This window comes from Podarcis raffonei, chromosome 17 (assembly GCF_027172205.1).
Source record: "Podarcis raffonei isolate rPodRaf1 chromosome 17, rPodRaf1.pri, whole genome shotgun sequence".
In the NCBI taxonomy this organism is placed as follows: Eukaryota; Metazoa; Chordata; class Lepidosauria; order Squamata; family Lacertidae; genus Podarcis; species Podarcis raffonei.
In genome coordinates, this window is record NC_070618.1 from 11,180,852 (window position 1) to 11,208,181 (window position 27,330).

General features: G+C 40.6%; 1 protein-coding gene and 1 long non-coding RNA gene across 15 annotated transcripts in view; one reads left to right on the forward strand and one right to left on the reverse strand.

Moving 5' to 3' along the window:
* LOC128405384 (uncharacterized) overlaps nucleotides 1-1,513 on the forward strand; it is a 108,339-nt gene extending 106,826 nt beyond the window's left edge. Inside the window, exon 4 of the long non-coding RNA XR_008328272.1 lies at nucleotides 1,209-1,513. This is a non-coding gene — a long non-coding RNA (uncharacterized LOC128405384). The remainder of the gene's footprint in view (nucleotides 1-1,208) is intronic.
* Nucleotides 1-27,330, reverse strand: part of NRG1 (neuregulin 1) — a 526,342-nt gene that overhangs the window by 77,912 nt on the left and 421,100 nt on the right. For 3 of the 14 annotated variants that reach the window (XM_053371941.1, XM_053371936.1, XM_053371934.1), the window contains exon 1: nucleotides 21,415-22,351. The exons of the other annotated variants lie outside the window; for them this stretch is intronic. In XM_053371941.1, coding sequence (XP_053227916.1) covers nucleotides 21,415-22,063 — 649 coding nt within the window. In that variant the 5' untranslated portion in view covers nucleotides 22,064-22,351. Of the gene's footprint in view, nucleotides 1-21,414; nucleotides 22,352-27,330 lie in introns of those variants that run through there. 14 annotated transcript variants of the gene reach the window in all.

A 27,330-nucleotide genomic window follows, 5' to 3' on the forward strand; every position in this document is an offset into this window, starting at 1 on the left:
TATATATATTATGTACATATATATATTAATATATATATATTAAGACAAGCTTGACTTGTCAATCTCCTGATACCATTGCTTGAGTAATAAGGACCCGTCTTATGCCTGTGACTAAGTTGTTTTAAACTCTTTTTAATATTGTGCTTTAATTGTTGCAGCTGGGACCTTAGAGTGGAGGAGCGGGCAAATAATAACAATTAGTAATAATGACATTAGTATTTTGTTGGCACAACAGTTTATATAGCCCACCCTAAACATTTATTTTTCAGATCAGCAATCTTTGGTTATGCTTAAAAGGAGATAAAACCCTGCTCAGCTGAAGCAGTACAGTGCAGGAGGCCTGAAAATAAACACCAACTGGAGAGACAGTAGAAAATACATCAGCTGCATATAATTAGATTGTATATTTATGATGGTAATTCCTTTCCGTTTACTCCAAGGTCACCCAAAGGTTGAACAACTGAATGACTTATTATACTCAAGACGTTTCTTATTGGTTAACATTTCCAAAACTCAAGAGACAGCAATTAAGGATAGGTAGGATACAATTGCTGAGATCTACCACAATCTAGAGACCCAACCCTACTATTCTTGGTTCTTAAGGCGCAGGTAGGCCAAATGCACCAACACAACGTGTTTTTCATTTACAGTTTATGTTATCATTAATATATCTCTTCGAATGTGTGACAACTTCCAATAAGATATTTTGCTACGTCACAAAGTCGATGAACTGGAGGCAGATGAGGCCTTTAGAAATATGAGTCAGTGGGAATCCACAGATCCCAAAGCTGGCCCTCATTTGACTCCAAGGAAGCTTGCTCTGTGGCCCCCAAAACAGAGGATTTACACTCTTCAGTTAGGTAACCAGAATTCACACCTCCATTATTTCTCTACCCTCATAATTGCATTCATTCCCATTTGCTCTCAATGAATGAGTGGGCGAATAGGCAGGCACTGAATAGGCAGGCTATGTTATTTAGGTGTTCGGACTTCTATTCAAGTAACAGCCTTCTTTCTGAGATTGTACCGATAGTTGTCCCAGTCTGACCTTGCCCTAGCCACCTGAACTTGCTGTGCACTGTTCACTGTAGGCTTCTGATCCCTGTTCAATCTTCTCCATGCTCTGTGTAGGCTCATACTCTGGCTGCAACAAGGAAAATTGGGGAAGCGGCCATTTCTGACAATAATTTTATAATGATCTATTTCAGGGATGGAGATCAATGAATCATCTAGCTGTTGCCATCCCTATCTCTGCAATAGATGAATAGATGCTGACTACGGTGGATGGGAATTGGAGTCCAACAACCTATAGAGGAGCACAGATTCCCCATCCTTGATCTATAGCCTCCTGTGCAAGCCTTCTATTTAGCATGAGAGATATACAGAAAACAACAATTTCTCTTGATTAGAAATACAATTCACAACCCATATCTTTGAGCATGTCTGACACTTCTTACGGGGGTTGACAGAGAGACACAGGGACTGAAAAAATACAGGACTAATTCAGAATAAATCCCCCCCCCCCTTGAAAAGCAGCAACAATGGAAAATTATTGACTTTTCTTGATTAGATAACTCTTATGTTGGAGCAAAGGGCTAAATGTGCAGGAAAAGTACACAGGGTGCATATAACATTTATAACTAGTAATACAGCACTTTCTCAACATGGATGGAAGACTTAAGTTTCCCTAGCTCAAATATACTATGATGTATTATTTCTGCGTTCCTGCAGCTGTCTTGGTAAATTGGAGCCCACAGACTAGAGGTTAAAAATCCAGTGAGGAGTCTGGACTAGAATGAGATTCATGGAATGCAGGATTCAGTGAAGATTAGAATTCTTGAAAGCAAGGGAGGTTGGTGGTAGAATTTTCAGGACCCTGGACAGAGCTCAGCTTCAGGGCTCAACACTTTCCTTCTCAAGTGATCCATTTTATGTTCCCAGAGACTGACCACACACCTTTCAGGTTCTACTTCCCTGCTGAGGTCAGAGCCTTCCCAACCTAGAGCCTAGCATTTTGTCAACTTTCCACAAGCATTGTCACACTAGCACTGCAGAGTGCAAAAGGTCCTTGGCAGGGAGTATGTTGGCTCTTTGATGGTAATGGGCTCAAGAACTGCAGTTTCTGGGGGCCTAGGAGTGGAGGTTGTAGCGATATCTAGTTCTTAAACCCTATGTCTCCTCGGTCAGCAACAATGGCACCTCAGTCTATGTGTCTGGGTCACTGCTGATCTTGGGATCGTGACAGAAGCCTAGATGCAGCTTTTACAGCTTCTCTTCCTGACATCATATGGAATCCACACAGGGAGAGTCATAGTAATTTTATTGTCCCAAACCTTGTTTTGCAGCCTAGCAAAAGTGTGTTTCGATAGAGTACAAGCTTAATCAAATCAATCCCGAATTTCTAGCTGAGGCAAGTGTTTCGTGACTGTTTTTGCTCATGGCAGCAGGAACAATTAAATGGGATGCAATGGCATCTATGATTATTAAGAGGCAAACTGGCAGAGGGAGAAAGGCTTATTTCTAGCTTCCTCTCCTCAATTTCTGCTTTAAAGGTAACATACTTGCAGTGCACCAGAGTTATTAAAAGGACTAAAGCAATGACAACATCAGTCAAGGACAAAGCTAAGCGAGAGTGTTCTCAGTGTCTTCATGCCACGGAAACAGCCACCTTTTTCCACATTCCTAACTAATGGCTTCTCTGTCAAGCCAATATTGATGAAAAGGGAATATTTTTCTATGTTTTACACAGACTGATATTAGTCTCTCACTAAGATTGCTTGGATTAGGGATGGAGCAGAATGGCATTCAGTCTGATTTGAAGCATTCATTCTATTCCCAGTGACGTTGCTGGTTTGCTTCCCAGTATTTGGAAATTTGTTAAGTCTTTTCTGACCTGGACCAATCTGTGCAAACTAATAATGACAATAAAATGATGTCCAGAACATAAGATTATTTTCTTTGCATTTGAAGGCAAAAACCTGCTGCTTCTAAAACAAGGATAAATAAAAGCTCCTTTGCCATTATACTATTTGGTGGTATATAGCTCACAAATATCTCAGGGAGAAGGAGAGACCAATCTCTCCAAGATCTCAGTCCCATTTAGCATGCAGCTCGAAGGGCTAACTCTGCAGTGACATTTCAATCACCAACACTATTTTTTCTCTGAGACTGAAGCCCATTAGTGTTCTAAACTGGAGTACTTCCCAATGCTCGGCTGAAGCAAGCACTTTGCTGACAGTTAGGGGCATAATAAATCTTACCACAAAACTCAGGCTGATATTCTCTTAGATGATTAAATAGTTAGGCCCAGGGAAAAAAATGACACAATTCAAGGGTTGCTTTTAACCCAGCTAACACATAAAAAATGAAAAGTGGCAGTATATCTCATATCTCCCCCTTTCTTTCCATCATCACCCCCCAAGAAGAATATGAAGTGCTGTCCCCATATTATAGCCTAATGCATAATTCAAAAAGCCAACTGTATTTAGGAGCAGACAGGCAGCTTCGCCTACCTTCAGAATGTCAAACAGCATATGTCTGATTTGAAGGCTTTTGAGTCACGTTTGTCTAGCACTGTTTGGAAAAATAAATAAAGCACAAATCCTGCAATACAGATTTATTCATTTTTATATCCCACCCTTCTTCCCAAACAGGATCACATGATGGCTAACATAAAACACTACACTAATCTTGAAAAATAAAAATAAAACATCCTCAAAAACAACAGGAAAAAATACCCCCATAGCATCAATCTCTCCTCAAAAGACTGGGCAAATGGGTGAGTTTTCACATTGCACCTGAACATAGCTGGAGTGGGAAACTACCTGATTTTACCTGGGAGGGAGTTCCATAGGCAGAATCTCTCCCAATGATTCCAAAGTCCGGGTCAGAAGGTACTGAAAAAGTGCTCCTTCATGTAATTCGTTCTATGTAACAGAACTGCGGTGATAGTTTACATTCCAAAACTTTATTAGCCTCCAGCTAGGCATTTGTGGTGGGACGCAGGTGGCGCTGTGGTCTAAACCACTGAGCTTCTTAGGCTTGCCAATTGGAAGGTCAGCGGTTCAAATCCCCGCAACGGGGTGAGCTCCCATTGTTCAGTCCCAGCTCCTGTCAACCTAGCAGTTCAAAAGTACGTCAAAGTGCAAGTAGATAAATAGATAGCACTCCGGCAGGAAGGTAAACGGCGTTTCTGTGTGCTGCTCTGGTTTCACCAGAAGCGGCTTAGTCATACTGGCCACATGACCCAGAAAAACTGTCTGTGGAGAAACGTTGGCTCCCTTGGCCAGTAAAGCGAGATGAGAACCGCAACCCCAGAGTCGTTTGCAACTGGACTTAACTGTCAGGGGCCCTTTACCTTTTTACTCATTTGTGAACAAAGGACAATTCCTATTTGCGTTACAGCATTGTTTTCAATGACTGTTACTCTTAACTGACACCTTTCCCATGAAAGTTCATCTGAAAAGATTTTTCCAGAACCCTTCGGTATTTCATTCATGTTTCTTGAATGCCTTTCTTAATCATAGTGTCACTAATTGTGCTTTAAAACTAACCAAGTCAATTGAGACTGCAGGAGGCTTGGGGAGAGAAGAACAATTGTGAGATCAATTACCCTTGTAGGCTGTGCATTAAAATTAAGCAGGATAAAAGCATTTGAGCTCATTTTCCGGCTGGATTGCAGGTTTTTCTCTCTCTAAAAGTAAACTGGTAACAAATGAAATGAAGGGGTGTTTATGCTGCTCTTCATGAATAGTGAATGTCTGTGCTGGCGCTACTGTCAGTCACAGTACTGTCTCACTATTTAAGAAGGAAGTTGCATACTGTATGACAGTATTGACATGATGGCTAATATAAAACAGTATGTTTTAGGACCCACATTTAATTGGAAAATTGAGGATTAATGCAGAAAATGCCTAGGTGGAATCACTCATTCCAAAGTTCCCATAGGCAAAAAAATCCCCCTCATATTTTCTTTTTCTATATACACTGAGCTTTTTTAAAATAAAAAAGTAGTAAGGGGGAGCAGTCAAACTTGTAATTGCCCAGCCTCTAGTTCTCAAGCAGTGCAGTCCAGAATATATTGTTTGTGCAAAATAGCCTGGGGTAGCTTAAAACGAGATGTGCACAATGTAAGGTTTGTGGGCAAACCTCTTGGATAATTCCAAATGGAGAAATGGGGGTATACGAAAAGTGTGATGCAAGCAAAGAGAGAAAAGATTACCAGTAGGTTAACGGATGGGAGTGCGTAGGGACTGAGCACATTGGCTATATAGCATAGTGAAAAATGCTATGATCACAGAGAACCTGACCAAAAGAACCTGTGGTGGTACATGGACAGAAGGGTGGGGTAACAGAGCCTGAGCTGGAACCCAGATCAGTACTATTCTCTAAATGCCAAGCTCCACCAGCATTCCTCTAGTTTATAAAATACAAGCCAACCCCCCGCCCAAATCAATAACCTCTGTATTTGAATGAAACATGGGAACATATAAAGCTGCTTTACAATGAGAGAGATCAATGGACCATCTAGCCCTATGTAGTTGGCACTGAAGGGCAATTTTCCAGCAGGACTCTCTCTTTGGAGATGCTGGGGCTGCATGAAAGGATGTGCTGTCCCACTGAGCTATGGGCCTCCCCCGAAATGTTTTCAAATTGTAGTTGCAGTCCTACTGATTGACACGTAGGCTCTAAAATAGTGCAGATTATATCTTTTATCCCTTCCTCCTTCAAACAGGAAATAACTTGGTGAAACCAAAAAGATCCCTATCCTACCATTATCAATACAGCTAAGAAATCCAACAAAAGTTATTTTCTAAATCTATTTTTGATTCAAACGATTCTCTGATATCCAGCATATCATGCTACGTATCCCCCAATTAATAGTGGTAGTAATATACAGTAGTACCTCGGGTTAAGAACTTAATTTGTTCTGGAGGTCCGTTCTTAACCTGAAACTGTTCTTAACCTGAGGTACCACTTTAGCTAATGGGGCCTCCCGCTGCCACCGCGTGATTTCTGTTCTCATCCTGAAGCAAAGTTCTTAACCCAAGGTACTATTTCCGGGTTAGCGGGGTCTGTAACCTGAAGTGTCTGTAACCTGAAGCGCCTGTAACATGAGGTACCACTGTATAGCTGTAGATGCAGAGAAACCATCAGGAATCTTAACTATAGTCATTTAAGCAACTACATTACCTCCTGCACTCTTTTTGAGCATTGATGATCTATCTTTCCTTCTCATGAGAAAATGGCACAATGCATCATAATGTTAATGAAGTTCATGAGCTTAACTCTCCACTCTATATTTTCTAAATCTATTTTTGATTCAAACGATTCTCTGATATCCAGCATATCATGCTACGTATATGCTGCTATATTTTCTGTTTCACCCCCCAGCATGCTCTTATTTGGGCACTTGATGCAGGAGGTGGTGTGATGTGGGGAAAGCTTGATCAGATTGAAACCATCAAATTCCATGTACATCCCTACTCTTGAAAGTGTTTTATCACTTTGGGCTTCAGCTACTGCAGCGTCAGGTACTGAGATATATCATCTAACCTACACAGCTAACTATGTCAATATTCAACTCTGACTTTTTGTTGTTGTTTGAACTGCATCCAACAAATCAATTTCTAAAACAGAGTCAAAATAAAAATAAAAAACCTGAGAGTCAAATACCCTGGGGAAATCGCAGATGACATCTGAAAGTATAGGTGAGTTTTCTAGGTAGCAAGAAAACTTGCTTTTTGCGTACATTTTGACCACAAAGGTACAAAATGTTACTAACCCACATTCCCCCCTTGCACATCTGCCATTCTTGTCTACGTTGAGTATTTGGGACTTAAACTAAAGTAAAACAACATGATAATCAATGATCAGGAAAATGGGCATTTAAAAGCATGAATGAAAGTTTCAAACATTTTTGCCTCATGACCTTCATCACACGCACACACACACACACACACACACACATTATAATATAACACAAGTTTTACCTCAATACATGTTAATTATATTCCATACCCCAATGACAGCAAATTATTTTTATATATATATATATATATATATATATATATATATATATATATATATATATATATTTTCATATTCTGTGGTCTTTTAATGTTGAAAATTACTAGCAATACTTTCGTGTTATTGTTCCCATTTTTATTAACACAAAGAGGGATCTATACATCAATTTTCAGTTAACTAGCATTGAAAAATACTTTGTGCTAACATATTGATTGCTTCTTTGATCCTGAAATACTGCTTCTCTTTAAACATAATGGAATATACCTATAGCCACAGATCACTAAAATTACACGGTTGAAGGATCTACAAATTGGGAATATTGTTATTGATATCTTGCAAAATTCCATTAGCAATGAAACTAAGTTGATTCCCTGCAAGGTACTAAAGTAATGTCAGGGCTTGGAATGTTCTGAGAGAGGAGATATGAAGGAAATATAATGATGTAATGACAGAGGGGGATGGTATTGTAATGGAGGGTGAATTCCTTTTCCTGGTGCTCAATAAATCATGTGTTATAGCTGGAACTTCATTAGTGATGGTGTGTGAGAAAAGAAACTAAAGTTTATTTGGTAGTACAAAATGATTCTCTGTGCACCTTGCTGAATCTAGGCTAGAACAAAGAGACAGAGTTAGGTGATGCTTGATGGATGAGCGTTTTATCTTTCCCTCCACAGAGTAAAAAATAGCATGGGAAACATAATATTATCACATACTATGCTATCTGAGGAAGTCAACCACAGTGGAAAGGGGTGGTGGCGTAAAACTAGGGCTGGTTTTGTGTCTGATGCAAATAGCTTCTGATAGTTTAACAGATTGTCAGGATGTTTGTGTGCCAGATCCTCAATTCACGTTTCTCTGGATCCCTTCTCCCATTCTCCAATCCAGAGCTTACTTCTCCTAAATTCCAGTGTTCTTCTTTCTCCTCTTTTCAGTATATTTGTGTGGTATTTTAGCATCTACATAAAACTGATCAGGAAGGCTGCCAGGACTTTTGTGTCATCGTATGCAGATAATCATCTGCCTCTCCATCAAAATCCAAGGAAGATGTTCATTTTTCTGAATAGCTGTTTGGTGTCAGTAATGGATGTGTTGTCTCTGGATAAGACAGAAAAGCTCCTGATCAGTAGAAATGTACTTCAAAGAATTGGAATTGATTGTGTTTTGGATGGATTGCATTTTTTAAGAATCAACTTTATAGTTTGTATTCCTGAATGAAGTCCTACAAGTTTGGAACTGGCCAGAATACTTCGGCAGTGGCCTGAACACTTTCGCCCATCTGAGGCTGCTGTATCAACTACATCATTCCTAGAGGTGTCATCTTTTGTCAGGATGGAGATGACTTTGACGGCTGCTCAGAAACTTAGGCTGGTTCAGAATGCTGCAACAAGGCTGCTGACTGGCATCACCAGTTTTAGGAAGGAGGTTAACTTTAATTTTGCACTATACTTATGTATTAAACCTGGATTATTTCCTTTTGTAATATTTAATTTATTCTATATTTTTCAATTGTTTTGTCATATTTGAATGTATTGGCAAATTCTGTACACTGTCCCCCTCCCCCCACCTCACTATTTTATATTTTGATAACTAGATGTTTGTTATAAGCTGCTTTGGGGACAGCTCACTATGAAAAGGTAGTATATAAACAACAAACAACCAAACCCCTAAACCAAAATAATTAAATACGTATTTTAATCTGAATATGTTTTTAGCTAGTTACCATTGTCTGACTTTTTATCCACATTTAACCTGATAATCAATATTTTTACTGTGTTATTGCTTACTACATTCATTGTAATATTGGTTGTTTTTATTGTTGTTAGCTGCCATTGCCATTTTACATGAAAATGCAGGGTTTAATATTCAATAAATAAAATAAATCAACATTGAATAGCTTATCCTAATGTTATACAAACTTATATAAATTTTCAAATAAATGTACATATACATAAGCCGCATATAACAGGCAGTAGCCAAAATGTGATGTGCATATATTAGCTTGGCTTCTGCTGCTGGAAATTAGCCCAAAATCATCATATTTGAACATGTGTGACAGTCCACATGTTGGATTACCAAATGGTACCTAGAATGATTTGCTAAATGAACAGAATGTTTTAATTCATCCTGAATCTCTGATGCATTCACCAAACATGCCTTCTCTTTTCTAATGCTCTTTTAACTAAGTAATCAAGCTAAATGTACATCATTCACAATTTATTCCTCCCCCTGGAAGTCAGGCCTCTATAAAAGCATGACTTTGCACATCTGGTAAAGTCACAAGGAGCTTATACTGTCTAATTGTGGTTAAAGGATATACAACAAATTTGTGAAGTCAATAACACTGGTTTTGCATGAATGACAGTTAATTAAAAACTGAGAAAGGGTGGGGTGGGAAAGATTAATAGAAGTCTTACAAAGAAAAGTGAGGAATCTCATTTCTCGGATATTTAGCACAGAATAGAAATCACATTTCAAAAAGAAGTCAATTAACTCATGAGTTTTAAGGTCATAAATTATCTTTTATTGGCTTCTGCCTGAAGGAAGAATCTGAGAGATGTAGCCAGGCTTAGGGAGTGCAGGGAGCCTTCCTTGGAACACCAAGTTTGTTGCCTGGGCTCTGTCCGTGGTCCTGAAAGTCCTACCACCAACCTCCCTTACTTTCAGGATTTGAAATATTGACTAAATTCTGCCTGTCTTCTCATTTTGGTCCAGATTTCCAAACTTCCGACCTGCCTATGAACTCATGATTATCATTATGATTACCACCATCAGATTTCTTACCTGCCCTTCACTATAAGGTGACAATAATGCAAAAATACAATACTAAAATTAATTAAAGCAAATTATAGTCAAACTAATGGGGTGGGCTGTAAAATACAGCAATCCCTCATTTTATGCACATTTGACTTGCATGATTTCCACCACACATGACTGAAGGCAGGCTGGTTGAAATTGTGCAAGTCCCCAGCAACGTGGAGAGCTTACAAGCTCTTATCATGCTGGGTTTAACCAGCAAGGTGGAGAGCTTTTAAGCCCTCTGCCTTGCTTGCTGGGCAAGGCCTGCTCAGTGCACTGGATCTGCGAGTGCTGGGAATGCTCCCATTCTCCCCTTCACCTGTCCGTCATGGGGAAGCTATAAGGGTTTGGGTATACACAATTTTCATGTAATGCATGGAACAGAACCCCTGTGTAAGCTGCATATACATCTCAGAAGTTAAATGTGGCAAGTCTTCTGCATGTGACAAAAACTGCATAATGAGGATGCTAGCTGTACCTCTGTACCTCCACAGGTTAGGGAATGCCATTTTTTTAATGGGGAAAAAAATCCCTCACTTTCAAAATACCATCTTTGTCAGCAGTCTAACTTAGCTGTTGTGAAAAAACTGTAAACATCACAGCAGAGACCTAGTTCTAGTACCTTCATGTAGATTTCAGCTAAGACCTTAGAAAAATCAAGCCATTTTAAGACGCTGGGTTTGTGTGGTTGAGAAACATTTGCATATACCTGGTGCCTTCTATTCCCCTTTGATGTGTTTCATCATCAGAATTAATTGACTGGTGAAAGAGTAACAGCAAAGACTCTAATCAGAGCTGGGATTTGTTTTGCATGTCGCATGCCACTGCATACTACATGAATGAGCCATTGCTGGTTTCCCTTTATCTCAAAAATGATCTGCTACTAAATGATTGAAAACCATATCCCATGAATCACCAATGTACAAATTGTTGAGGAAAAAGTCATATACAGTTAGTAGAAGAGGAAAACATATTATAAAGTATGAAAGATCATTACTGTAGTGTCAGTAAAACTGAAGATTAATGTCTGTCTATGTCTATTTTGTGGGGCCTATATCACAAGGGGACATCAATTTCTTAGATGCTGTTTATCTAATGATGTCAATATGCCTTACTGGGCATCAATATCTTTGTCAACAAGTGCGCTAAGTTAAAATACTGTGAATTGTTGATGGCGAAATTTCCAGGATGAGATATGAGCCGATGTAACATATTACAAGCAACTACCATTATCAGTAACTGGCAAAATGTGCAGTCCCATCAAGGCCTATATTTACTTTCTCCAATGTAAGAGAACAGAAACTTAAGAGACCTACTAACCTAGCTTGTGTAACAGTATTTCCCCCTGTCTCCCCATGCACACCCCTCCCCCTCCCCAGTATCTGCTCAAAAGTGTTGGGGAACCCCCAGAAGAGATTTAAGGGGTGCATGGAGGGATGGGGGGGGGGAAAGAGACCATTCTGTTGCACAAGCAGAACTCCGTGTACTGATGAAATGTTGCCTTATTGCCACATTGGATTCCACCCCTGGCTAATGTGGTTGTCAGTGACTTATATCTGCACTCTATTTTGGCCTGAACTGCCTCCTAGTGGATTTTTTTGTGTGTGGTAATCATAGGAGTAAATTAGACACCCATCAAGAGTCTGCATCAGGGGGGCATATTTGCAAACCAGATACTGTCCTGGGCATGACACCAACACCACAACCTATTCTCTATTGGCTTCCAAAGAATGCTTCTTTCAAATCTAATTTCATCAGGAGCAGTGTGGTGTAGTGGTTAAGAGTGGTAGACTCCTAATCTGGTGAACCGGGTTCAAGTCTCCGCTCCTCCACATGCAGCTGCTGGGTGACCTTGGGCTATCACACTGGTGACCTACTTTTTGTGGCAAACAAGTCTTGGTCCCATTACTACGTATAAGAATTCATATGTAGGCTGGATGTGTCTGCACTGCTCTGCAAGTCAAGTGGCCAACTATCATGCATTACATACAAACATACCCCAAGGCAATCAGTTGTCATAGACCTCAACCATTCAAGATAATCCATTGGATAGCCTTTAGGAATTTAGCAGCAGTCAAGAGCTAACTGAAGCATCAGTCAATATGCAATTGGCTTGTGAGAGCACAGGGAGTAAAACCAAAAACCAGGCTACTGCAGCAATGAGGATGATCATGGGATGGTGACAAAACTTGTGAAGAAAGCTTGTTTTTATATATGCGCTGACTAGAAATAGTTGCCAGTTTCCTACAATTACATACATGGTTTGTGAACAAATATTTAACTTTTGCTGACCTCTGATATTCATCATTCATTATGCTGTGCTGGTGCTAGATATAGTATAGGAATAGTTGCAGGATAGATAGAACAAGGCAAGCACAATTACCAAAGCATTATTCAGCTGTATCCAGAAACTACATTGCTCCTAACATCACATGTACTAACCCTCAGTGATTTATGGAATAGTGAAGTTATTTCCCCTTCAATTCCCACTCCCCCATCTCGTCCATCAGTGAGGCCATACTAAGGAATGGGTGGGGCCAAACCTGCTTTCCAAGCTTGGTTGAGCCTTGTTATCCCAAATTAATATGGACTCCAGGAGCCTGTATAGCTGGGTTCTATCTCTTTCTATAGATACATGCTCCACTGCTGAACCAGCTGGTTCACTGCATCAGTATTGATTCCGAGTTAGGTTTCTGCAGCAAAATCTATTGCATTTCCATTAGCAAGACTGCAAATGTTCAAAGCATAAAAGCTTCCATTTATATCTTTCTAGCTGCATACTGCGGAATAAATGCACAGCTACACATCAACTTGAAACATTGCCCTATTGGAAACACCATTTTGCCTTGCTGTCAGCTGTTGGGAAAGACTCTTTTTTCTGTTCCAAAATAAAAATGACTGTATTGCAAACCGAAGGGAAATTCATCCGTACATATCTGCAATGCACAAAGGCAAATAAAGCATCACTAAAACAATGAAAAAGGATAATTGATGGCAGCTATTTCTAGTAAATTTCTAAATGGGAGTGGGGTACAATGACACTTTGAATGGTATCACATGACACGTGTGTATAAAGTATCGCCTAGTTATTCAAAATGGCATAGTACAATTTTATGCCATCAGCTGGGTAACTACAGTATTATTAATTTACTCTGCTGCTACCAATACAAGGAATTTAAGATACTTATCGTTCTGATATGTGACACCTTCTTCCAAAATATGTATGCACACCTGGCTATTTCACTCAAGGTCACACTCACATATATGATCTAGAAAGCGAGGATTCCAGTTTTCAAATGTGATTTAGATATGTTGAAGCCTTTCCATTTATAGAAAGGCTCACACAGAGACTGTGTAGTTAGGCATTTGCTTACTTGATTTTTGCAGGTTCAAGTCTAATTTTGACTATATGCCTAAATTTGAAGTTTGTGTGTGCATCATAGACACTGCTTTTCCTGAATCTTGTGTGGAGGGTTAAGGAAGAGACAGTTAATGCACAACTTCCGTAACAGTATGGAAGGGATATTTCTTTTTCTTCCTTCCTGACTTAAGACTATTCTCTGGGGACTTAGTGCAAGATGGAGAACAGCTGCCATTTGTTCTGTACAATGAAAAGGCAGAAAAAAGATAATGACAGCTGCCCATTCTAATTCCCTCCTGGTCTTTTGGGAGTAGGGTGATGGTAACAGGGGTGTAGTTGGAGAAGCAAAAGGGGACTGTGGGTGATGGAGGATGAGCCCAGGGGAAATAGATGAAAGGACAGCCATACCCTCAATTCATATTTACCAGACTGCTTTTATTTCCACTTTTATGTTTTCATTTTTCACTCCCAGGAGATCAACTAGGCCCACATGTCACACCCCGCCTTTTTAAACAATTAAGCATTAGTAGAGTTAAAATATATACAAATAGAAGATCACATACAGATGTTACAATGAAACATCACAGCACCAGCCCTTGTCACACCAATTCACTTGCATTTGACTTTTAGTGCGGCAAAGATACTTGTGAAAGGATGACAAGGCAATGTAGGATGGCACACAGACACTGAACTATCAAGTGTTATTTCCCCACCTTTTAACCAAATTTAAACTTTAAAGCAACTAACAATATTATTATACAACAGAACACACTGTATTATGCTAACCTGGACCTTGCTAGGTTCGCAGAACCATTAACTACAGCAAACATCAAGCAAAATGGAGGAAAAGTTCAAGTCTGTGATACTATGTGTAGGTTTGCTGGAAGTTTGTGCTAGGTGTCATTGACCATCATGTGAGACCTTGGCATCTTGGATGAGAAGAAGACTAAAGATAACATAAAGATATGAGAAGAATGGGACAAGAGTGCCACAATGGACATTGTTGGAATGCTCCAAATTAATGTGATGGAAAAACAGGGGTCCCAGCTATTACCCCCCCCCCCGACAGATTACAGCAATCCATAGTCAACAATTTCTGTAGGTTCACCTACACAAGTAACAAACTTAATGGAAATGATGGAAAATTGCATCCTCCTTGTCCAGTTTCTTATTAATACATAATGTTGAGTAAATACCAGAGTCTCTCTGCTTGCTATCTATCCAACTTTGCTTTATTTGCTTTCACCTAGCTGAAAGCTGAAGAATCTTGACCCACAGCCCTAGATGGGCAACTATTAACTTTATTCCCAAATGCTAGTATGCTAGGAAACTTACAAATTCTGTTTTACAACCAGATAGAGGGGCTGGAGGAAATTAGAAGGCAATGTTAATTGCTCTAATTGATTGCTTTGTCAATGCAATTAGTACGGTACTAATGCAATTAGTACCTGTAGGCTTCTGAGCCTAATTCAAAGTGCTGGTTTTGACTTTTATCGCTCTTTATGCCTCAGGACCCCAATATTTTTGAGATCTTACCCAGAGTCATAGATCAACTTCTGAGGCCCTTCTCCAGGTCCCTACTCTGAGGGAGGCTTAAACGATGATGTTAAAGGAGAGAGCCTTTTCAGCTGTGGCTCTACTTCTGTGGAATGTTCTTCCAATTGTGATCTACCTGGCACCTTCATGAACATCATTTTGGCAGCAGGTAAAGATTTACCTTTCCCCCTGGCAATTTGTTGGCCTGAGCTGATTCTTTTCTATTGATACTGCCCTGAAAATTTTCTATGGCTGTTATGGGGGGTGCAGAGGGTTGTAAGTTGTATGGAAATTGTAATATTTTAGATGCATTTTCCTTTTGTCCCTATGGCATAATATATTTATGCTTAGAGGCCTTTCAGGTAAAAAACATCTAATGCATTTAAGTAATACACTTAAACTTATGCCACTTTAAAATTCTACTATCTTCCATAGGTACTTTAAATGCTTCAATTTATTTTTGTTTCCTAAAAAAATCCTAATAAAATTTTATTCTATTTGAAGGAACCAATGCATCTTACATGAAGCACTGAACACCAATGAAGAATTTATTTGTTTCCTAGTACAATATTGAGTTTGCACAATGAATGAATATGGACGACCCAATGAACACTGCCACAGATAAGCACTGACACTGATTGGTTTAGTAACAGGTGACTACTCTCAGACAGGCAGGCTACATGTGAGTTCGAGTCAAGGCAAAGAAAGAAAATTTCTAGATACTCTAAATGACTGTGCCCTAGAACAGTTGGTCATAGAGCCAAGCAGAGGGGTGGCGACCCCGGACTTTATCTTGAGTGGCACCCAGGACCAGGAGTGATGTAGGTGTTGCTTAGCCACTTGGGAATAGTGACCATAGTGCTATCCAAAACTGATATTCAGTTAGAATGTATACTGCAGATCAAGAAACGCACCACCAGAACAAAGGTAGTCCCTAGGTGGTTAGTGAACAGAGTCACTTAAGCTGTTGGAGGCAAGAAGACTTCCTTTAGAAAATGTAAGTCTTATCCAAATGAGAACCAAAAGAAACACAAACTTTGGCAAAAGAAATGCTAGTGGAGTGGACAACAACAAGGGATGCTAAAAGAGTTTAAGGAGCATATTCCTAAAAGCACAAATACCCCAACCACTATAATTATTTAAATGCATTAGCAACAGGAGACTGCCTAGGGAGATGGTTCTTTGGATAATAAAGGAGACAAAAAGAGATTGAATGCCACACAGAGGAAGATGCAAATTGAGGTCCCTGTTCCTGAATTAACTTTCACAGGAAGGGAGTCTGAGGAACTGATGGAGATAGTGGTGATGAGAGACAAAGTTCTAGGCCTTATCGACAAAATTAAAAGCTGGTGAATTGCTGGGTCTGGGAGGCATCCCCACATGAGTTCTTAAAGAACTCGAATGTGAAATTGCTGATCTACTAATAAAAATACGTAACTTATCCCTAAGTTCAGCCCCTGCGTTTATGCTGGAGGATAAAGCTATCAATGGCTACTAGCCATAATGGGTAGGTTCTGCCTTCACTGTCATAGGTAGTAAAAGGTAAAGGTAAAGGACCCCTGACAGTTAAGTCCAGTCGCGAACGACTCTGGGATTGCGGCACTCATCTCGCTTTACTGGCCGAGGGAGCCGATGTTTGTCTGCAGACAGTTTTTCCGGGTCATGTGGCCAGCATGACTAAGCCGCTTCTGGTGAAACCAGAGCAGCGCACGGAAACGCCGTTTACCTTCCCGCCAGAGTGGTACCTATTTATCTACTTGCACTTTGACATGCTTTCGAACTGCTAGGTTGGCAAGAGCTGGGACTGAGCAATGGAAGCTCACTCCGTCGCTGGGATTTGAACCGCTGACCTTCCGATCAGCAAGCCCTAGGCTCTGTGGTTTAGAAGACAGCGCCACCCACGTCCCCCTGTAATAGGCAGTATATGCCTCTAAGTATCAGTTGCTGGCAATGGCAGGTTGGTAGAGAGCTGTTGTGCTCAGGTCCTGCTTTTGAGCTTCCCATAGGGTTGCTGCTGTGGGAATACTGGACTATTGGCCTGACCCAAGAAGTTCCTCTTATGGACACTTCAAAAAAGGGAAAGGGAAAAGAAAGTGTTTATTCTTCTTTTACTGGGGAGGATGAGTTTACAGTTGAAGACTCTGCTTGCATCTACAAGGTGAAGTTGGTGTGCTGTCCAAGACAGCTCTATTACTAGATAAAGTTAAAATGAATTCTGCAGCAAAGAATGTGACTATTATCAGATGAAAAGCATTACACCTCCAGAATTGAATACAGCAAATTGTGGAAACAGTACCTAAGTTAAGTTGTAGTATAATTAGGACGTGGCAACAGGTATCCTGGTATGAAGCTTTATCATACATAGTAATGCAGTTTTTGTCAAAGACTAACTCAGGGTGTGAGGAAGGGCAGACAGCGGCAGTGGGCATTAGCTAAAATGAACCAGAGGATGCCAAGGGGCAGGGTATAACACACTTTATGGAGGTTGAGCCATTATTAAATTAAAGAGATTAATCTCACCCACTTTTGTCTATCTTGTAATACCGAGACACAATGATTAAATTAATAAAGCTTGTAGTAGAGTTCTGTTCACAAATGAAAAGTTAATATGGCTACATTTCACACCCCCGTGGCTGGCTGTCTATTCTTAAGTTATCTGGGAGTAAGACTCGCTGAAAATAAGTCACACCTGCTGCACAATGATTACCTTTAGTGTTGAGTGAGTTTTACTGCTCTCAAACTTTGTGCAGTTGTGAAAAGTCACCCTTAGCTCTGTTCAAGATCCTAATTCAACTTTTTTTTTCATCTTTACAATAAATAATATATTTGCTTTAGATTTATTAAGTCTATTTCCCACCTACTCAAGAAGGCTCCAAGTGTGCCTAGAGCCTAGATTGGATCACAGCCATTGCTTCCTAAAACCTTGCAAGCTTAGATTTAGTTAGGCCTTCCTCAACAGTAACTTAAATAGGACTGAAGGTACCACTTTAAAAAGCACTGCTTTGTTCCTGCTGGCCAACAGGGACACAATGTCTTCTGATAGAAATTATATATATATACACACACATACATACATATATGCATATGCATATATATATATATATATATATATATATATATATATATATATATATATACTGTGCCTTTCTGTTATTCATTATGCACATGCAAAGAAACAAAGAGTCAGAATCTGGCAGGTGAAACCAGGTAGGGAGTGGTAGGTAAAAAGCCACTATCAAATATTTGGGCTGTTTGAAGCTAGTGATCAAATGTTGCACAGGAACTCCTTACAGTTCATTCAAATAGAAAATGAAAAAAGCTCAAACTCCTAATAAGCTCTAATAACAGGAAAAAATGTTGACGATATAATACAATACAGCTATTACCACAGAAATGATTCCAACGTCCTGAACAGAACCATTATAGTAACGAAGGTGTTTTGTGGGTTATGTGTAAAGCACTATTTCATCTGAGTGTGATTAGTAATCATGAAACCAACTCATCTTCACAGAGAGATTGCAGGTTATGGCAAGAATATAATGTAAACCATAGATACATCATTCAGATGTGTATATGAATATGCCCTATATATGATTGCGTAAAAGACTAGGTTTTCTTTCCTATTTCAACAGAACCAGGGTGACATTTAATTTAGAATGAGAATGCATAGGGAAGAAAAGGGATTATTTCTATATTGAAAAAATACAAAGCGTACGGTACTAAAAGGTATGAGAGTTCTCGAGACAGCGGAGACAATTACTAGGATTGCTTCTCCCCCAGACTCCAGTACAGAGAAGAATCAATTAGCCCTTGTCAGACTATGACCTTGAAAGATAGAGCCCCAAACAGAATATGCTGAGTTGGATGAAAAGGAGAGGAGAAAATGGGATTCTGTAACCACAAAAAGTCTGGTTCAAAAATGACATGTCAGTCTCAAACTATGAACGATGACAGCACATATTTAGCCCTGAAGAAGTGCTGGTATGAAGCCTTGCAATCTTACTAGGAATAAATATCTACTTGCTTAAGTGTCCACCCGGCTCTTACAACCCACCTAGAGGATTAAATAAATAAATAAAACCCTCCCTTACCCAAATGACTTGCACTGCGTGAAATAGGTAATGCACATGGTAAGTTCAGAGCCATGGGAAGTATCTTGCAGACTTGCTTCCCCATACCAATTCTAGAGGGATCTCCATAGTTCTAAAGCTTGTATTGGCTTATGCTTCTAAGTAAATATTCTTACTCAACGCAAACCGAAGACAAATCAGTTAACAAGTTCCTTACTCCTTCTGTAAATAACTATATGGAATTTAAGACTTAAAGAACAAAACAGTTGCTGCAATCCTCCAAAATTTCCTCCACCACCTCCCTTCTGCAAATGTGGGCTGAGAGGAATGCAGATAATGATTTGCTGTTAGGCCACCTCCCCCCCCCCGCCCCACTCCTCTCAAGAAACCCACTAGATGGGTGGGCTATGAGCGAATTCTGTCTCAATTTCAAATTACTGGATTCATAAACTCTTCTCTGTTGTACAGAATGTTGCAGGCTGTGTATACGTTTGGTTTTGCTTCTTTACAGGTCTTTGTCATTTTTGTTCCTACGGGAAGCTGCTTTTTGTAAACGATGTTCAGTTTGCCAACTGCAGAGGGATGGCAACATTCTTAAGGAGACACCCCCCCCCCAAAAAAGGTGAGAAAGAAGCTTCCTCTCCCCATGCCCCCCATCTACCTAAAATTGGTTAAGCTCAGTAAGTCAACGTGGCAAATACATGACCAATCTTTGTTATACTAATCAACTTTATTTGCTCAGCAATCTGACAGACTATCAACTCAGGTAAGTTGTGCTTCGGCCAGTATTTCTGTAATGGATTCTCATGCAAAGGATCTCTGAAGGAGCTGTAATGTTGTGCCTTTTGAATCCTGTCTCAGCAGAACTCACATTTGGACTATTATAATAACTGGGCAAGATCCACAGGTCCTGCAGATGGGTGTAGCTGCACTGCTAGAAATGGAGATTTCTCATTATACTGTTCAAATCATCTGGTGCATGAAGACTCAATCCTGAACATACTTACTAGACAGAAAAGTCCAAATCAGCAAACATGCATAGGATTGGTCTGTAAATTAACTGCTAATCTTTTTACATTTGACATACATCTGCCAGAAATGACCATGTGGTTGATTTATGATGCTCTCGAAATAACATCTCAAAAGTATATTAAGCCAAAAAGGGGGTGAAGAGGTAGGGAATAAAGCTTACAATGTTATAAGAACAAACAAATCAGTGTTCACCATTGCAAATCTCTGTTAAATATCATCACCCTCTCAAAACACACCCCCTTTGCATGTTTAATAGAAGTTCACTATTTATGTGTCATTTCAGTGATTTGCATTTCAAAAAAAGTTGGCAATTTTATTTTCCAACATAGCATTTTATTATCTAAAATATGTTAATAGCAAGAGGTTCAAGTGAAAGCTAAAAGCTTGTTCATGCCCAGTCTCTTACATAGAGGAATAAAAGAAAAGGAAACTTTAGAGTTTAGATCTTCCAGTTTAAGCTATTTTGTGGAGCTTAGACGCAAGCCAGCAAAGGGTGGGGTGAATTTCAATAAATTTGTTGATGTTGTTTCAGAATGGGCAAGCTTATACATCTAAACAAATTGATATTTTTTGCTTCCAATGTTTCCAGGGATTTTCTAAAGAAAAATAAGTTATCAGGCTAAAAGCAACATCCTCCAAGCAGAAAATGGTTTGTCCTCATCCCAGATATTGGAACATGGCTGAAATTACTCAGTGGCAAAGAAAATGCACTCCACACATGCTTAGAGTCTCTTTCATCTTCATCTTTATCATCACACTCCCCAAGACAGAACTCCCAATATAAAGAGATTCCAGGGCTTAGCCTATGGCAAGCTATTGCTCAAATTTAGCCATAAATTGAGGGGTTATACACAATAGTATACTGGGCCAGAGAGACACTGGTGTAGTAGCTCATATCTGTACAGGTTGGTACCAGGCTCTAACTGGAAATATAAATGATCAGAATTACTGACAAATTTCCAGAAGGATAGTCATGCTTGGCACCTCTGCTGTAACAGACTAAGAGTCTTGTGGTACTTTGAAGACTTCACTGATTTTATAGGCATAAGCTTTTATGGACTGGAGCCCAGTTCATCATATGCTAGGAGTGCAGCTCACATTCCATACATCTGATGAAGCAGTCTGTGGCCATGAAAGCTCATGCCATAATAAAATTGGTTAGACTTTAAAGTGCCGCAGGACTTCATTGCTTTTGACAAATTAACAGTATTTTCTCTCTCTTTGCACTAACCAGCTAACTTAAGGGGAGGGAGTATGAACGAGTGTTGAAGGGCATAATCTGTCAGGGACACAAAAGAATCAAGATCAAAAGGGAGTCATATACAACTCGTTACTTAAATGGACCAGGTGAACTGTTTGTAAAGTACCATCATGACTAGCACCCCCGCTTTCTCAAGTATCTCTTTTTGCAACTTTAACAAAAGGACAGGCTAAAGCTAATATCTGAGCTAACACGCTCCTCTTTAATTATTAGCAAATCTGTTAGTATCAATCGTATCATCACAATAGGAATAATCTTTAATATAGATTGCACCTGCTTTGTATGCATATGAACGACAATCTGCACAGGGAATAGGATCAAATGCTTACCTAGTTTTGGTGGAGCTGTTTGGATATTAGTTTCAAATTCTTGTGGCAGAGATGTTGTCGTGGACCCTTTCACTTCAGGTTCTATACTAGGTGGGGGTAAGGAGGGCACTGAAGAGAGTAAAAACTGATCCTCTAACTGGTCACCTCTAGATGGAGATGGCTTAGAAGCAACCTCAGGGGGAACTGGTGAACCAGAAGGCTGCCCTGTGACTTCAAAGTTAGCTACATTGGTGGGTACTGGAAAGTAAGAAGTATGCACTACAGATGGCACCCAAGCAGAGAGTGCAGTAGGATCCACCGCAGTCACTGGATCTTGCCCAATCCTATCTGGGTCTAGATGTGTTGGAGAATCATATTCAAAAATCTTGTCCACAAACACCCACTTGAGGCCAGCAATGCAGAGGCAGAGGCTGATCAGGCAAGCCAAGATTGGGACAATGCAGATCTTTTCAGAGTTGAGGCAGCCTGTCAGCCGCTCTGCCTCAAGACACACACAGCAAGTAGCAGCAAGGCCTGCTATTCCCTGCACCCTTGTGTCTGCTGTTTGATTCTCTGGTATGTCCTCTTCAGCAGGAAGCCCCTCGAGTGATGGAGTGGGACTCAGCTGGTTCGAGGGGTTGGGAAAACTCTCCAGAGTAGCTTCAGACATATTTAAGCATGTATTTCTTCAGTTGAGCTCTCTTCTAGAAGGCCTCAAAAAATCTTTCCATTATCACTAACAAGCAAGCCAAAAGAAGGGGGGGGGGAGATCCAGAGAAATCTTACCGGATCACAGCATAGGTTTCAAGAGTTCAAGTGTCAGAACACGATCCAAATAAAGGGGGAGAAATCCTTCCAAATATTCAGAAAGGAGAAAAGCCTCTCATAATGATTCAGCTCCTGCTCCTCCTCCTTGCTCACTTTTAAAAATTTGTTGTTTATAATTCCTCTCAAGCCATCTCAGTTCTTCACAGAGCGAAAAATAAGAAGATTAAGGGAAAAGAAGAAGAATCTGAAATCCTGAGGAAAATTGTTTAAGTGAACGAAGAGCCCAGAGCAAGAGGCTGGCTTCTCACCTTGAGCATCTGAGGCGGGTGGCTGCTTAGATGGAGGAAAACACAGCCGTCATGCAGCAGAAGCAAAAGGAAAATCAGTAAGAACGGCAGTAGCAGCGGCGGCGGCAGCAGCAGCAATGACAGTAGCAACAGCATCCTGTTGTGTGAAAGAGCCGGCAGAAAGAGGCTGAATCATTACAGAGCAGCAGGTGCCTGCTCCCTGGGCATCACTGCAAGCAATATCATTACAGAGAGATTCGAAAAGGAGATAATGGCAACTCTGTCCTCGGTCCTCCCTCTTCTTTGTCCCTCCCCAGTATTCCTTCCCTTTAGTTCTTCCCTTTCTTCTTTCCTCCACTCTCTTCTTCTGACATACAGATTCCCTCTGCTTCCCTTCCTCTCTCCCCACCCCCACCCCTCTGCAGGGCTGGTCTGAGTTAAATCAGCACACCCAGGACTGCCAGTGACTTCCTATTTCATCCAATTAGATGGAGGAGAGGCCATAAAATCTAAGGGAGAAATGGAGGAGCCAGTTAGACTCTCTCTCTTTCTCCTACTGTGTGGTCACGAAAGGATGACAATCGATTAGAGCAATCTAACAAAGCTGCAACGAGGATGAGGGTGGGGAAGGTTGTAGGTGGCAGCCTTATGGGCTGGACTTAATGCTAAGACTGTCGGATATCCGATCCCTCCCAGGGGACATAGGCCTTTCAGCTGCAGTTTCTTTCTGCCTGCTACCTAGAGATAAAGTTTGCCTTCTCATCAGTCTAGTAAGTAGAATTCATCACAGGCAACACAATTATGATTTAAAGGACAGGGTTTGTTTGCTTTTGTTTATTTAAATAGAAGCTTTTCAAGCATACGATCCACGTGTTAGATTTTGGAATAAATATTTTGAACACAATTCTATATTAGTATTGCATTAGCTGTGTGTGGGGGAAAAATTGCTTGGAAAATACTATGTTTTGTCTTCCAAAATTAAAGAGGACCAAAGCTAAAGTTTATTCAGTTTGACATCTTCCAGTGTTTCTTAGTATTTACAAACCATTTACTAATTATATTGAGTAAAATGTCATCAGCTCCACTATAGTCCATTTTCAAGGACTATAAATTTGAGTAGAAACCAAACACAATTAACTGGCAAATAAAATTCACATTTGGTTTCCCAATGAAAAATGGTCAAAGGTTTTCTATCAGCGAGAATTGCAACAGACTGAGTAATTCCTATAGATGGTTCATGACTTGCATGACAAAGTCATGCCAAATAAAACTATTTATATTTGTAAGAAAAGGAATTTTGGGATACAGACCTCACTACCCATTGCCTTCTGTGCAGTTGTTTACACCAATAATTTTTTAAAAATAGCCAGGGACACCATTTTTGGAAGGTAGCCCCACACCATATCCTTATTATTATTCCACAAGAGCACCAATGTTTCCTATGAAAAGTTACCACAACAATGATTTTAAAACGTACATCTCTTTTAGAATTTCCTATTGAATATATCCAAGGGCGTGCATTGGTCCCACGCTGGGAATCTTGTCCTCCCACTTTCAGATCTCTGCTGGATCCATACTACTGAAATATATGCAATAGTTGTTCTCCTGATTTTGACTGTCATTTTACGTAAGATCAGAAGCAATGAAGTTACCAGGACGCCGAACTCGCCTACCCTAATCTTGGTGCTATTTCAGCAAAATATTAAAATGCAGCTCTCCCTCTTTATTGCTTCATATTGGATCCTTATTGCGCCAAAGAATAGCCTAAGTACAGCCATGGAAATGTAAGTAACATTTGCATAAAGCAGATTTATTGGCACTGTAGGAGCTTCTTTGGAGATTTTGCAACCCAATGTGTCAATATATAGTGATGGAACGTGCTAGGAACCCTTAATCAGCAGCTGCTGGAGACTGAACACTGCATCAGCTTTCCTGGCACCGCTGAGCCTACTGCGTCTCTATGAGCTTTAATCAAGAGGCACCAGGGAGGAATTTTGGTTAATACTGATAATTCATCCTCTCCAATGTAAGCCTGTAGAAAACAACATACCTTCCGTTCAATGCAAGCAAGCTTAACCACTAAAGGCACCAATTTTTTGAATGTTGAGCATTCTTTGCAGTAAGTGAATAAAACAATCAGAATTCTTCCATGCGAAGTAACTTTGCTTGGTTTCAAGGCTTTGGGGTCAGGGCGGTCAGCTTTTACTTCCAGTACTGTCCTTTAAATTTCCAGTTCAAGTAGATGAAAAGGCCACCATAGAGCCTTCCAGAGTTGGCTCAGCCACCAGGTGGAGGAAGAGCAAAAGGCGGTGCTGCCACTGGTGCCACCCTCCCCATCGCTTCTGCCATTGGTGGAGAAGCAACCCAGGTAAGGGAGGCTTCAGCAGCAGCAGAGCAGCATAGCCTTCTGTTGCTCAGCATTGCTTGCTGGTCTGCCCCACCCTGAGGAGTGGAGAGAGACCACCTTAAGGAGAAGCCCTTAAGGAAATTGGGAATCTGCTGCCTACAGAAGTGTTAGGTGATTTGTTGGGTTTTTGTCATCATTCTTTGTGAAAAGCTATGAAATTTTCCACAAGGATCTGTCAGGGAACTGCCATCAGCTCAGAGGCAAGAGATAGAAGGGCAGTTGTGTTACAGGGAGCCTCCGAAAATCTTGCGAAGCAGTTCCTCTTCCGACGAGGAGGAAAGCCCCACCTCCAGTGGAGAAGAGGTGCAAGGACCAGAGGATGCTAGGAAGAGCCTTAACACCGAGCCTGAGCAAGCCGGAGAGGCAGGGGGCACGCCCTTGCCATCGCCCATCCTGTGCAGTAGTCTGAGGCTCAGGGAGGGGCGGAAAAGGCTGGGGGTGACGAGACTTTTATGTCGGGGGAGGTACAAAAACAGAGCACTCCCGGATTCTGCTGGCAATTGAGCCAGACATGAACTTATGACGCTCTTCACTGTAAATACGGTAGTTTGCACCAAAATAAAGCCTGTAAAAGACAGGTCGGAGTCTTGCCTGGTTACTCTTGAGCAACCGCAACAGCACCTGACAGGATCTGTGCCTTGGATAGGTATTCTTGTGATATTGGCATGAACCAGCTCTGTGATTCTTCTGTACAGTATACTCATGTAAGCTTTAATTTGACTGTGGTTTAATGTGACTGTGATTCCACATGTTCTCCTGGTAAAAAATTAGGAGGTGAGCAGCATAAATAATAGCTGAAGTTTCGTGTTTTTCCTGAACCTTAGAAATCAAAACCCTGTTCTTGAATAACGTAAGATAAAATCTGCATATATATTAGCCCAAGATTTAGGTTTCCCCACTCCTGATAATTTGGTAATTGAAGGCACACATTAGGGCAGCAGTAGGAAAGAAGAAAAATGAAGATTGATGAGTGTACACGTGATAGTTAGATGACGTTTAAGGCAAGGTGGACATGAGTTATATGAGAGGAATACAAAGCTATGCAAAACACTGACGCCCTACATCCTTGATAACTCAAAGTTCTGGTCAATGTTTGGATGGGAGACCACCTGGGATAAAAGCTATTAAATGAAGAAGTCAGTGATATTAAGCAGAGGTGTACCTAGGGGTTGTTAAAACCACCACCCCATCAGGGATACAGGCTTGGGGGGCGGGGGCAGGTACCATGCAAAAATCACTTAGCAGGCTATGGAGTATATGACATATGTGTGGCAATAAGCTTCCCATCCATGCACTGTGGCACAAGACATGCACTTTTTGCCCTTCCCCTTTGCTTCACCTACACTCTAGACCAGCCTTTCTCAACCTGTGGGTCCCCAGATGTTGTTGAACTACAACTCCCATCACCTCTAGCTAGCAAGGCCAGAGCTCAGGGATGATGGGAGTTGTAGTCCAACAACATATGGGGACCCACAGGTTGAGAACCGCTGCTATACGTACTTTGAGTACAGTGGTACCTTGGTTTACGAACTTAATCAGTTCAAGAGGTCCGTTCTTAAACCAAAGCGTTCTTAAACCAAGGCATGCTTTCCCATAGCAGCAGGGGACTCAATTTACAAATAGAACACACTCAACAGGAAGCAGAACAAGGCAAAGTTCACAAACTAAAACACCTACTTCTGGGTTTGCAGCGTTCTTAATCCAAGTTGTTCATAAAGCTGTTCTTAAACCAAGATACCTCTGTACTTGGGTTGCATAAAATGCAGTAATTTATAATGTTGCTATTGTAGTAAAGTGATTTTTTTTTCGGGGAGTGAGAAGCCACTGATACAGCTCCTTGGTAAAGGTGCAAGAGACCCTAGTATGCCTCTGCTGTTTACTGAGATTTAGCATGGTAGGGCTGGACTCGGCTAGACTCCCCCTCCTCTCTCAAGTGATTGAAATGCAGAAGGAAACCTGATAGTCTTAGCCATTGCTTCACAACCTTGCTTACATAAGTGGCAACATACAGAGAACTCTCACCATACTAAAAACTCATTGTAATCTATGGTTTGTGGAGTGCAGCCACTGAATCAAGCATTTTCAATCTGTTAATAAACTTTCAGTTTATAGAAGGGCATATGGCTTGTGGTGAAGAAAAGATTCCCAGGAAATACTGTAGTGTGACTGTCTAGTTGTTGATGATTAACTATGCCAGGCATCCCCAAACTCAGCCCCAGCTGTTTCGGGACTACAACTCCCATCATCCCTAGCTAACAGGACCAGTGGTCAGGGATGATGGGACTTGTAGTCCCAAAACAGCTGGAGGGCCGAGTTTGGGGATGCCTCAACTATGCTGAAGAAAGTTCAAGGATAACAGAGAAGCTTTGTTAATCTCTAAGGAGCTGAAGTGGTTTTATGTTTTGCTTTTGCTTTTCTTTGCTGCAAACCAAGCAACTTTTCTGAATTTTTTTCTCAAATTATGTATGCGATTTT